This window comes from Erythrolamprus reginae, chromosome 1 (genome assembly GCF_031021105.1).
Source record: "Erythrolamprus reginae isolate rEryReg1 chromosome 1, rEryReg1.hap1, whole genome shotgun sequence".
In the NCBI taxonomy this organism is placed as follows: domain Eukaryota; kingdom Metazoa; phylum Chordata; class Lepidosauria; order Squamata; family Dipsadidae; genus Erythrolamprus; species Erythrolamprus reginae.
In genome coordinates this window covers 307,059,319-307,073,501 of record NC_091950.1, presented here as the reverse complement: position 1 = coordinate 307,073,501, position 14,183 = coordinate 307,059,319, and the positions used below count along the sequence as shown (strand labels likewise).

The 14,183-nt window shown below is 43.9% G+C and overlaps 1 protein-coding gene across 1 annotated transcript in view; it reads right to left on the bottom strand.

The window, feature by feature from the left end:
* Positions 1-14,183, bottom strand: part of NKAIN2 (sodium/potassium transporting ATPase interacting 2) — a 373,202-nt gene that overhangs the window by 351,904 nt on the left and 7,115 nt on the right. The window contains exon 2 of the mRNA XM_070733467.1: positions 12,336-12,473. Within this exon, the coding sequence (XP_070589568.1) occupies positions 12,336-12,473 (138 nt within the window). The remainder of the gene's footprint in view (positions 1-12,335; positions 12,474-14,183) is intronic.

Genomic DNA, 14,183 nt, shown 5'->3' with positions numbered 1-14,183 from the left:
AAATCTTAGGATATAAGCAACAAGTTACAGTCATACAGTCAACATGGGAGGAAATGGGTGATAGGAATGATGAGAAAAACTAGTAGAATAGAAGTGCAGATTTAGTAGAAAGTCTGACAGTGTTGAGGGAATTATTTGTTTAGTAGAGTGATGGCGTTCAGAAAAAAACTGTTCTTGTGTCTAGTTGTCTTGGTGTGCAGTGCTCTGTAGCGACGTTTTGAGGGTAAGATGCAGCTCAAAAGGCCGTGTGCGGTCCTCCCGGGCTCTATTTTCAATGGCTGCAGGATGTTGAGCTGGCCACACCCACCCTGGTCACACCCACTCCTGCCAGGTCAAACACAATCTTGATGTGGCCCTCAGCTTGACACCCCTACTCTAACTAGTGGTGTCTGAGATTGAACATGAAAGCTTCTGTATGCAAACCATATTCTGCCATGGCATTATATTTTCTCCTAGCAAGGGTAAAAAAGCTAAGTTGCCCAATAGCTTCACAGTAATAGAAAAGAAAAGAGGATTTTACATGTAAGCTTAGGCATGATCTCTATTTCACAGCATCTCCTTTTGTCCACTAGGCATATCAATTCAACTAGCAGCAAAATGCACTGGAATCCAACCAACAATTATGCTCAAGGAACTGAGCAATTGTCATCTGCTAAGATTTCTTCTGAGAATTCAGAAAACATCCTTGGAATGTAGCCACTAGTCACCTAACAAGGCTTTCAGAAAAGAAATCTAACACAATTCTTACTTGTTGAAGCCACCCCACGTTTGCCTTTTGTGTGAAGAACGTTTCCATCACGTTTTAACAATCTTAGGACAGGGATGATATACCTTTTTTGGCTTGTGTGCCTCCCTACACGCATGCTGCCCCACGTACATGTGCACAACCCCTCCATATTGCCCACTCCGGATTCCTGAAGCCTGGGGATGGCAAAAAATGGCCAACCCGGAAGTTCAGAAACAAATTTCTAGTTGGCCCATTGGGCTATTTTTTGCCATCCATAGGCTTCAGGTGTGAAAAAAACGGCCTTCCCCAAGGCCAAATATGAGCTGGTCAGTGCGCACATGTCTGCTGGCGCTGACATAGAGCAATGCCTCACATGCCCTCTGATATGACTCTGAGTGCCACCTGTGGCACATGTGCCATAGATTTGTCATAATGGTCTTAGGGGATGCACCTCTTAAGATAGAACACAGAATATAAAATAGTAGAGGAAGATCATCTTGGAGGTCTTCTGGTTCAACCTCCTGCCCATTGATTTGATTTGATTTATTAGATTTGTAGGCCGCCCCTCTCCGTAAACTCGGGGCAGTTCACATTGCAGGACATTCTATACCTGTGATGGCGAACCCTCTGATGTCATGCGGAGCCATAATGGAGGGCACACCAGGCTAGGTTGATTTTCAGCCTTTCCCCATTCATTTGGTTTTTTTAAAAAAACAAAACCCAAACCCTACAACTGCTTTTCTTAGTTGAACTTTGCCCGTCGATGGTCGTTTTAACATCCCATTCAACAAAACGGATGTGGCTATGGCATCAAGGCAGAAAAGTTTGCTCGGCCTTTGACAGAGGAGGCAAGGAGGGGAACTGGGCGCTGTGAGTCAGCATCTTCTCAGATTTGCAACTTCCCTCCTTGCAGGGAGTCAGACCTCTTCACCTTCCACACACATCTCCATGCTTGCCTGGGCGTGCCTGGGTGGCAGTGGCTGTGACAGAAAGGCAGAAAAGTTTGCTTGGCCTTTGACAGAGGAGAGGAGAGGAGCTGAGTGCTGTGAGAGGGCAGGAGGGTGAGTCAGTATCTTCCCCACTTAGCAACTTCCCTCCTCGCGAGAGGATCAGACCCCTTTGCCCTCCATATGCGCCTACACACCCACAAACACATGTGCATGATCAGGGCTTCCAGATTCTTTTGCTAGGGGGGAAGCCCCAGCTCTGGGTCTGACACCCCTGGAGAAGAGAAGAGCCAGTCAGTATGGATGGATGAGACACTCGCTGGTCTTTTTCTCCCCCTGGCGCCCCTTCCCTCTGCCCCCCATCTGCCACATGTACACACCACCACTCCTGGCACCTGGCACCTCACTTCCCCCCCCTCTCTCCCATCTCTACGCCGAGGAGCATGAACATGTTTTGCTGGAGGATGGCTCTGTGGCTGGCCAGGGTGGCCTTTTGGAACAAACTCTCCTGTTTCCGCTGCTCCAGCTTGGATTTCGATTATGTTTACAATTTCAGCCCAGAGGATCAAGCTAAAGCCATAAATTACAAAGATCCTTGCAAAGCTAGCCTTCCTAGGCAAGATTAATCTTCTTGTGTTAGTCGCCCTGCCTCTTTCTCTCTTCCACCCACCCTCGGGGGGTTTTCGGGTACTTCCCCATTCAAAAAAGGATTTTTCTCTCCAGCCAAGCACCGAGCTAGGCGCAGCTTCTCCCCAGCCCGCTGGGCACAAAGTTCTAAAGGTCTTCCCTTCCTTCCAACCCCTTAAATTAGATTTCAGGGATTGGGTGGGAATGTCTGAAATAAATGCTGCTTGCGCCTTTTGCAGAGTGAAAATATGTGTATATCTGTGTGTGTAGAATTATTTTTTTGCATCTGGTTCACTCAAATGGATCTCAGTGCTAAAAAAGGCATTTTTTTTAACTTACCAGGCTTCAGAAAGGCCTGTACGCATGGGCAGGGGGCAGCATGGGCAGCATGGGGATGCACATGCATGGGGGGGAAGGGAAGGGGTGTGGGCACGTGCATGCATGCTAGCACACACACCCCCACACCCCTTTTGGCACGCGAACCAAAAGAGGTTTGCCATCATCACTGCTATATACCATTTAGGCCAAATGGTGGTTCAGTCTCTTCTTGAAAACTTCCAGTGATGGAGTAACCACAACTTCTGGAGGCAAGTTGTTGCACTGATTATTCATTCTCACTGTCAGGAAATTTCCCCTTACTTTTAGGTTGTATCTCTTTTTAATTATTTTCTACCCCCTACTTCTTGTCCTGCCCTCTGATGCTTTGGGGAATAGGTTGACCTCCTCTTTTTTTTGTGACAACCCCTCTTACTTGGAAGACGTCTACCATAAAGGTGCCTAACCCCTGAAGTCAATGTCTTAAGGTTACTCCAGTATTTTGGGCAAAAGATAAGCTTGCTCTAGTATCTTTCATGATATCAAGGCATAAAGGCAGTTGCTAGGTGCTATGTTTTATTATACAGCTTTGCATACAGGAAAGACATTTAGGTACATTTATGAATAAACCTTATTTTCTCCTTCCTTTTACTTGGAAAATAACTAGTTAGGAAGTAGCCATTTTCCTTAGAGGCTCTATATATTGTTTTATTATATAAATATGTTTCAAACTATATATGGATGTGGTGGTAGGATATTTGCAAGAACAGAAAGCTGCAGAGAACTATAGAAAATGGTGTTGCTATAAATTAAATTTAGATATTATCTTGCTTAATGCTTTTGTTTTTTGGGGGGGGTTATTTCTTACTCATTTTATTCTGTTTGTTCTACATAATATTGCTTATCCCAGAAAGGAATTACCTTAAAGAAATATAAATGTGTCATGACAAAGAATAGAATGTTTGAATCCATGAGCCATCAGAGAAAATAAAATGATTTCTCCCCACTAAAGTAATAATGAAATAAAAAGTAATATATTTTATGGGGGTGGTGTCCTCTGTTCCATCTCCTGGTTTAGGGACCACAGGAATATCATAAAACATGCTAACACAATGAGAAGTATAGCTGAAAATATCAGATACTCTTCAAAGATGAATGGATTTTTAACAGTTAACCTGCTCCATAAAGATGAAGCAAAACATAAAAAATAAATCAAATATGGATTATTTATTTATTTATTTATTTATTTGTTATGCCACCCTTCTCCTTAGACACAGGGCGGCTTGCAACATGTTAACAATAGTACTTTTTAACAGAGCGTGCATACTGTTCCCACAATCCGGGTGCTCATTTTACCTACCTTGGAAGGATGGAAGGCTGAGTCAACCTTGTACCGGTGATGAGATTTGAACCGCTGACCTACTGATCTACAGTCAGCTTCAGTGGCCTGCAGTACAGCACTCTACCTGCTGCGCCACCCCGTCGCCATATTTTTATCATATCACAAAATATGATAAAAATATGCAATATATATCACAAATAATCCAAGAAATAAATAAAAAGCTAAAATACAAAGCGGAGGGGAAAGAGCTCTAAAAGATTCACTTGGAAGTCTCACTAAAGTCAAGAAAGTTTACTTCCAAGCATTTGAGTTTAAGATTGCAGTTTAAAGCCAATTATGATCATTTACAGTCTTTACCTTCAAATCCATATTAGCTACTGAAATTCAAGCAGTGATTTGCATAGCAGTAATTAAAGCAGTATCTTAGATTTTATAAGTAGAAAGCTAGACTAATTTAACTGCTAATCTCCAGATGAAAGCTCTAAGAGAGGTTTGAGAAAAAGATATTTAACAGTTACCTGCAGTTAATGTAGTTTTTAGACTTATCTAACAAAAGGCCTCTGATTTTATGAATCCAAACGTGCTGTTTAAAAAGGAAACAATTTTGATGCATCTAGGAAGATATTTTCAGAAATTGTCAACAAAGGCTGCTTATGTGACCTTGCACTAAGAATGGGATATTCTTTCCCTTTCAGTTTCATTCATTTTTGCATTTTCCAACCTAGTCATAAATTCATTTCATTCATTTCTGTATTATGAATTCAGCCCCAATATCTTGCAAAAGAAAAAAGAAAACCTGACCGAAAATTAAGAACATATTAGTGATTGAGAGATTTTGCAAATGCTTCATAAATATTAGTTTTCGTTAATATTATTGCTAATGTACATTTCCTCAAACATATTTATTTGTACATATGTTTTTCAATAGATTATTATTATTATTATTTATTAGATTTGTATGCTGCCCCTTACCGTAGACTCGGGGCGCCTCACAACAATAGTAAAAAAACAATATACAATAACAAATCTAATAACTAAAAAATCTAAAAAAACCTTGTTTAAAAACAAGACATACACACAACATACCATGCATAAACTATATAGGCCAAGGGAGATGTCTCAATTTCCCCATGCCTGACGGCAGAGGTGGGTTTTAAAAAGTTTACGAAAGGCAAGGAGGGTGGGGGCAATCCTAATCTCCGGGGGGAGCTGGTTCCAAAGGGTCGGGGCTGCCACAGAGAAGGCTCTTCCCCTGGGTCCCGCCAGACGACATTGTTTAGTCGACGGGACCCGGAGAAGGCCAACTCTGTGGGACCTAACATATGATGCTTTTTAGTGCTTCTACATTTTCTGAATTTTGCAAATCTATTCTGGTTCTAACATAGTTTAGGAAAGGGGAATTGGTTGAGTTTTTATAGCAATTCAAACCAAAGCATATTTTCATTTCTCCACCTTGAATAAAAATGAAAGATATAGAGGATTGTTACTTTACTGGTTTTTTGAATTAGGACCAACCTGCAAATAAATTGAAGTTCTGCTCTCAAAGTAACTATTGCAGAGTCAATAATTTATAAAATAATTTGAGCATTTCAAAGTACAAGACTATATTCAATATTATATGAATACAGTGATCCCCCGGGTATCGCGATCCCGATCATTGCGAACGGCTATATGGCGATTTTTCAACCCGGAAGTAAAAACACCATCTGCGCATGCGCGCCCTTTTTTCTATGGCCACGCATGCGTAGATGGCGCCGAGCAGATCAGCTGCTGGGCGGTTTCCCCTGGGCCTGGGTCTTCCCCCTCTTGCTGGCGGGAGGGCGAGAAGCCCCCCCAGCACCCACTCGCCCGCCGTTCGCCGCTCGCCCGCCCTTCGCCTGGCCACCCGCCCTTCGCTCGCTGCTCGCTCGGCCACCCGGGTTCGGGGGGGTGCTGGCAAGCCCCCCATGCCGGCGGCGACGTTTTAAAACAGCCGCGTGGCTTCCCAACTGAGTCCCGAAGCCAAACGTCAAAGGCGAACTTCCGCGTTTGGCTTCGGGACTCAGTTGGGAAGCCGCACGGCTGTTTTAAAACGTCGCCGCCGGCATGGGGGGCTTGCCAGCACCCCCGGACCTCCAACCCGGGTTTGGGGGGCTGCTAGGAAGCCCCCCATGCCGGCGGCGACGTTTTAAAACAGCCACGCGGCTTCCCAACTGAGTCCCGAAGCCAAACGTCAAAGGCGAACTTCCGCGTTTGGCTTCGGGACTCAGTTGGGAAGCCGCACGGCTGTTTTCAAACGTCGCCGCCGGCATGGGGGGCTTGCCAGCACCCCCCGGACCCCCAACCCGGGTTTGGGGGGCTGCTAGGAAGCCCCCCATGCCGGCGGCGACATTTTAAAACAGCCGCGCGGCTTCCCAACTGAGTCCCGAAGCCAAACGCGGAAGTTTGCCTTTGACGTTTGGTTTCGGGACTCAGTTGGGAAGCCGCGCGGCTGTTTTAAAACGTCGCCGCCGGCATGGGGGGCTTGCCAGCACCCCCCGGACCCCCAACCCGGGTTTGGGGGGCTGCTAGGAAGCCCCCCATGCCGGCGGCGACATTTTAAAACAGCCGCGCGGCTTCCCAACTGAGTCCCGAAGCCAAACGTCAAAGGCGAACTTCTGGAAGTTCGCTTCAGGACTCAGCTGGGAAGCGGCGCGAGCGAACGGCATGGGCGGGCGAAGGGCGGGCGCGCGGGCAGGCAGGCGGCGGACAAGCGGCGGGCGCAGCAGCAGCGAGGAGTTTGCGTGGGCGGTGGGGAAACCCCAATCTTCGGCTCCTCGCTGCTGCTGCGGAAGTAAAAACACCATCTGTGCATGCGCAGATGGTGTTTTTACTTCCGCAGCACTACTTCGGGAAAAACCGATCATTGCGAGGGGTCCTGGAACGGAACCCTCGCGATAATCGGGGGACCACTGTTCTCCTAGTATTTACAGACATTCTCACAGATCTTCTTTTCCGCCTGTGAAAATAGAAATTATTCTTGAAAGTTTTTAAAATCTCTGGATATGAATGGTGATAATGAGAGTAGAAAGATCCTGTTCCAGTGGAAGGGCAATTTTGCAATCAAATGTTCATATATTGCAGAATTAGGAAGAAAATAGTTCATGTTCTATAATAGAATGGCTTCCAATCAATGTTTCCAAATTGCTTTACCAGGAAAATGTGCCAGAGACAGATATGAAGCATGAGTAATTTGTAAATCAATGTAAGAAGAAAAAATTGGCCCTGTCTGTGCGCCTTTTTCTAGTGCTCCTTTTTACCTGGAGACAGAATGACATTGCATTAAGCAGCTTCAAGTCCATGCCAAGCATGTTGATGTTTATCATCCACAAAATGTATACACAAACTTGCTCTGTAGATCTGTTCTAATTAACATGCATACATCAGGAATGGAAGTTGTCATTTCATTCCTCTGACATGTTAATTTCAATCCACAAGAGCATCAGGCTGGCATCTATACTATTCCCAGCAGTGAACAGAGAGACTGAGAACATCTAAAAATCATTATATGAAATTAGGAGAGTCAATTTGCTGCACAGATCTTCCCATCAGGAAATTTGGCAAAATATATATTAAAAAACCTTGTGGGCTTAAAAGCATTACTTCTTTATTCTTATGTGACAATGCTTGTAATCTGTGAATCACCCAGATAGTTCACTGACCTGTGCTTTATCCTGTATAAAAGGCTATATATTTAGTACAGAAGGAGACTGCTTGTAAGCATGTCAAGAGCTAGCAGACACAGAGTTCCTGTTTTGTATGACCTATTCTAACAGAAGGGAGGGAAAGAAGAATCTGCATGCATGTTAGGAGATCTTTTACTATAATTTGGAGGAAAACCGTGAATTAAGTTTTACAATGTCAATAACTCAAAATGGTTCTATGAAGAAATAATGAGTTTGGCAGAAGAGAGAGCTTCAGAGCTGAACTCCCACAAATAGAATGCTGAGTATAAGAACGTGACTCTTGCAGACATACAGCAAAGGAGTAGACACCTGGCTTGTTTGTCAAATTGATGTATGTGGGGGAAAATCTATAGTATTGGCAGAGATGTCGATGGTGGTAAAGCTACAGAAATTCTTCTAGGATAGTACAAACTACACAGTAGTTAAATGAACTGGCTTGGAAAAATACTTGGTGTGATAGCATATTTTACTGCATCAGCTTTTATTATAAACATAGCTTTTTAAGACAATATTCAAATCAAACCACTGTGACAGGGAATCCCGAGGAAGGAACTACAGTGATCCCTCGATTAGCACGGTCTCGATTAGCGCGAAATGCTGCAACGCGGTTTTTCAAAAAATATTAATTAAAAAATAAGTCCGCGCTAGTTCTCTCTCTCTTTCTCTCCCTGTTGCCGGCGTGGTATATGAGAGAGAAAGAGAGAGGCAGAGGTCGGGCGCATTACCGGGAGGTGGAGGCGGCGTGGGGACGCTGGGTGCCGGGGACACCGAGGAGGGGGTGGACGTGGCCTCTCAGCTGCAGAGCCGAACAAGGGCGGAGGCAACGGCGGAGTCCGGCGCTGGGGCCATGCGGGGCCGCTCATCCAGGGGGGCGTGGACTGGCAAGTCGCCCTCCTTTGTCTTTCTTTCTCTCTCTTATACCACACCGGTAACAGGGAGAGAAAGAGAGAGAGCGGAGGGCACCTTGCCGGTCCACGCCCCCCTAGATGAGCGGCTCCGCATGGCCCCAGCGCCGCCCAGGCAAAGGGGAAACCCCAAGATCGCTTGCCGCTTGCCGTATTGCAGCGAAGGAGGCGAAGCAAGGCTCCAAGCTGCAATACGGCAAGCGGCAAGCGATCTTGGGGTTTCCCCTTTGCCTGGGCGGCGGGAAGACCAAGGGAAGGTTCCTTCAGCCGCCCAACACCTGATCTGCTCCGCAGCGCGGCAGCAGCGAGGAGCCGAAGATGGGGTTTCCCCTTTGCCTGCAAACTCCACCATCTGCGCATGTGCGGCCATGAAAAAAATGGCGCGCATGCGCAGATGGTGTTTTTTACTTCCACACCACTATAACGCGGAAATCGATTAGCGCGGGAGGTCTTGGAACGTAACCCCCGCGCTAATCGAGAGATCACTGTATTGCAATTAGCTGAGTGTAGCAAGAGCACAGACAGAATCAAATGGAAATTTTATTTCTACTAAAACTTCAAACTGCTTTGTTGTAACGAAATATATTTTGCTCCTTAGAAGCAACACTGAGTAAGCGTAACGGAACATCCACAAGAAGCATAATACTCAAAAAGAGTCTTCCATGATATTCCAAACCATATCAGCTCTTCTCAAAATATAGTGGTACCTCTACTTGCAAACTTAATTCGTTTCATGACCAGGTTCTTAAGTAGAAAAGTTTGTAAGAAGAAGCAATTTTTCCCATAGGAATCAATGTAAAAGCAAATAATGCGTGTGATTGGGGAAACCACAGGGAGGGTGGAGGACCTGTTTCCTCCTAGAGAGGATTATCTAGATTCCTAGAGAGGCCCCACAGAGGCTTCTCCCCGCCTTTTCTGGCCCTGTTTCCTCCCAGGAGATTCCTAGAGAGGCCCCACGGAAGTTTCTTCCTGCCTTTTCCTGTTACAGTTTCGGAGGCTTGGGTTTGTAAGTGAAAAATGGTTCTTTAGAAGAAGCAAAAAAATCTTGAACACCCGGTTCTTATCTAGAAAAGTTTGTAAGTAGAGGCGTTCTTAGGTAGAGGTACCACTGTATGTGTTAGACATTGATTATGTTTTTGGTTCAAAATTCAGTGGCACAACAGTAATGGGCATTTCTCATTGTGGCCATATGTCGCCACTGCTATGAGAGTTGCATTGGCTGCCTGCCAGATGGATTCAACATAAAGTTCAAAGTTCTGGTTCCTACCTCTGAAGCCTTTCATGAGCTGGTTATATGAGGACCATCTTTTTCCTGTTGTTTCTGCTCATCCAGTGCGTTTGGGCAGAATGGATGCATTCCAGGTATCTTTTATTACATGTTGCCAACAGAAATCACACCTTCTCTGTTGCAACCTCCACACTCTGAGACATCATTTCTTCATAAATGTGGATGCTGCCCTCTTCCCTGTGATTCCAATAAGCTCCTTCAACTTGGATTTAGTCCCAGGTACAGGCTTGATGTGTTTGGGAAGGTCCTTGCCATTCTTAGTTTTCAATAAAGGGGAATATTTGTAGCTTGGGGTTGAAATGAGGTGTTCTCTGAGCTTGGTTGTTTTTGTGGCAGACATTTCATTACCCCATTTTTTTTAATGGTAGTTTTTATCCCAGGATGCCTTGTTTTGTTTTATCAGAGTTTTTGACTAATCTAGTATTATATTTTGTAAGCCACTCAGAACCTGCTGGAGTGGGCAGCTGTAATAACTTTAATAAATAAATAAAGCCCTTTTGCCTTCTGAGCACTCAGTAGCAGTTATCCATTTAAAAAAAATCAGAAAAAATCAGTTACATTATTATAAAGCACTATATTCATATAATAACCCTGAATCACCAAAGTTGCTGATAAGAGTCGAAAGAGCAATTGCTAAGTTCTAGAACATGAACTTATCCGGCTTTTATTATTGATCCTTATGGATAATATTTTTCAGCATACGTTGAAAAGCTAAAAAAAGCTATCCAATCTAGTAGGCTAAGCAGTAAAAGAATAGATGAAGTCTGACTCTGTAATCTATGGAAATCTATGGAGATGTTGGCCAGACATTGTTGTGGTTAGCTCTGGCTCAGCTCCTGCCCCAAGGAATGTGCAGGTGGATATGGGGGAAACATCCACATGCCGCAGGCCTGTTTTGCTCCCGATGGAATCTGCCGACGAAGCCTCCTCTGACCAAGGATGTGTGAATGACAGGGAAGAGGAGAGTTTGGCAGACAGCCCAGGAGGAGATCAATCATCTGTATCATCCCTGGATTCTGACAAGAATTAATGACACATCCACGCATGCGTAGAGTGATGCATAGGAGACAACAAGTGAAGGATTATTACAAGAGAAAATGAGGCCACCTGTGGTTGGGTGGGGCTGCTGTAATTAGTGCTACAGATAAAATTGCAGCCTGGTGTTTTAGCCTCATGGCAGTTTATCTGATTCATTATTTCGTCAAGATCGTGGTTTTTGGCTGTTCAAGATTGTGTGTGGACTCTCTGGACTTTAGAATTGGACTCAATTTCCCAGTTATTGGGTGAGCAATTGGATTGCATTTAACCTGTGCCTTGTGTGTACCAGAAAATCCCTTTGACATTTAAAAAGGGAGCTGTTTCTGTTTTTCTGTTTATAAAAACTTTTGGCTTTTCCTTTTATCGTGTGGTATGTGTCTTCCTGGACTAATTACCCTGTAATTACGGGCAGTTGAAACACGCTGGCAGAACAGACATCTTGTATTATTCCCGCAATGCATAAACCTATGGCATGCGTGCCACATGTGGCACACAGAGCCTTCTCTGCTGGTATGCATGCCGTCACCCCAGGTCAGATCTTAGTGGCATTTCTTTTGTGAACTTCTGTTTCTCTGTTAACGATGAAACAGAGGCTCAGGTAAGAAAAAAATCTTACTTGCTGTGCTGCCAGTATTGGAATTCTCTGCCTCCTCCAGCCAGCTGGTCTTCAGGTCACAGTTGCACATGAGTGCCTGTCTACACATACTCACACATGCATATGGCCATGCATGTGCACACTTGCACATTGCCCACACATGCATGTTCATGTGCATCTGCATGTGTACACACGCACCTTTCAGATTGGGCAGTTTGGGCACTCGGCGTCTAAAAAGTTCACCATCACTGTATTATTTTTTAAAACGCTTTTTATTGCATTCCTTCTTTGAATACTCTTCAACTCTGATTACTACTTGGGTTCAGCTCTGAATTAGATTTGCCACTATGGTGAATAGTTTTCAGCTTACAGTTGCATGCATATTGTTTTAAGTGTTCCACTGAGCTAAGGATCGGGTCTAAATATTTTTTCTCTCTCTCTGTCACCTAACTCATTCTGGTCTTCAAAATTTATTATGAATGGCTACTGCAAGAATGCATATTTCTTTGTGGATTTTATGCTTAGCTTTTTTACGAAAACAATACAATGATTGGAAGAAGAGAGGGAGGGGGAGAGAGGGACATTTCACTCACAAAGCATAAATAGCTTAACTTTTCAGATGTTGAAATACCCCAGTTTGACATTATATAAATCCTGGTAACATAATTTAAAAAAAAAACCTCCTGTGACCTCTGAACAATTTGCTGTTTTCTGGATATAATCTGTCTTGATCACAAAGATTATATGTACAGATGCCACCTAATCTATACAGATTACCTTAACGTCCCTTTATTCTTACTGCATATATCATGTACATTCTTAAGCATACAAAGTTAATGATACTTACTCCTGTTATGTAGCGAGGTCTATACTGGATGGTTCCAAATAGGCCAAGTATGACTATAATAATGTGTACAAAATTTGCCAGGATTGGTGCCCACTGATAACCAAGGAAATCAAATATCTGTCTCTCCAGCACACAGACCTAGGATTAAACAACAACAGTGATTGGATTAGAATAGCTCAAGGAAAAAAAGTGAAAGAAACAAGAGAGAGAGAAAGGGAGGAAACCTGGTGTTTTGAAAAATAGTCATCTCCTTCTTCAGTACCATCATATCATTTAATGAGGCAAAAAAGTCAAAGAAAAGCAGATTTTCAGTATGATTCACTCTTTTTGTCTTACTAAAAATGTACCTTTTTAGAGCAACAGTCCACTGAGATCTGTTTAGATAAAATATTCACATGGGCAGTTTTAGCAAGATACAAATCCCCATTCAATGAAATGCTGCAGCTGAAGGCAGTGAAGCATTAACAACTTCATCATTTACCATTAATAGGATTTCCATGTCTAGAATGGGCGGCTTGTTTGCAAGTCCGATACAGGGTTTTTTTCAATCAAAATGTGAGTGCGTACATGTGTGTGTGTGTGGCAAAGGAGAGGATCTGAATCAAGTTTTGGATATATGAAATTAAGATTGATCCAGATTTGCAAGGCAAGTGATTGCACTGCAACATTATGATTATCTATCTATCTATCTATCTATCTATCTATCTATCTATCTATCTATCTATCTATCTATCTATCTATCTATCTATCCTAAGATAAAATACAGGAAATAGTATAGGGGCAGACTAGAGGGACCAACCATGAGGTCTTTTTCTGCTGTCAATCTTCTATGTTTGTTTGTTTGCTTGCTTACTTACTTACTTGTTTGTTTGTTTAATATGCCTCTAGTTTCACTACCCAGAGTATCTTGTGGGTGGCTTACAATGGCATGAAAGCATTAAAGGGGTTACAATTAACAACAACAATAAAGGATTTATTTGAGGTATGGACTTGAACATTTTGTACTCCTGAAAAACATTTAGGGAATTAGATGTATTTCATAAATTATATTCTGCCTTATTGAAACCATCTGAAAATCACACACACGCATGCACGTGCACGGACACACACACACACACACACAAACAGAGAGACTCATTAGACAAGTACCATCACTTAAAAACACACACAGATCATTCAGATAATTGTCTCTCAAAATGTGTCAAGCTCTTGGAAATGTACAAAACCTGTTTTTCTCAGGAATGCCAAACACAGAAGGCACACTGATTGTAGATTTTGTCATTGTGTAAAGAGGAAGTTCATTTTAGCAACTGTAAAAACACACGTACTGTAATTTTCAGCACTATGGAATGGCTTCATATAAGCTAAATGCATCACTGTTTTACACTTCTGATCTGAGATCCTGAGGACAACAGCCTCAGATGAAATAATGACAACTGTTTTAGCACCATCACCATTCACAGACCAAACATACCAGTGAGTTGACAAAAAAAGCTAAAGAACAGTTATAGAAGCATAATACAGTGATCCCCCGCGTTTCGCGATCCCGATCATTGCGAAAGGCTATATGGCGATTTTTCAACCCGGAAGTAAAAACACCATCTGCGCATGCGCGCCTTTTTCTATGGCCACGCATGCGTAGATGGCGCCGGGCAGATCAGCTGCTGGGCGGCTTCCCTGGGTCTTCCCCCTCTTGCTGGCGGGAGGGCGAGAAGCCCCCCCAGCACCCGCTTGCCCGCCGTTCGCCGCTCACCCGCCCTTCGCCCGGCCACCCGCCGTTCGCTCACTGCTCGCCCGGCCACCCGGGTTCGGGGGGGTGCTGAGTCCTGAAGCGAACTTCCGGAAGTT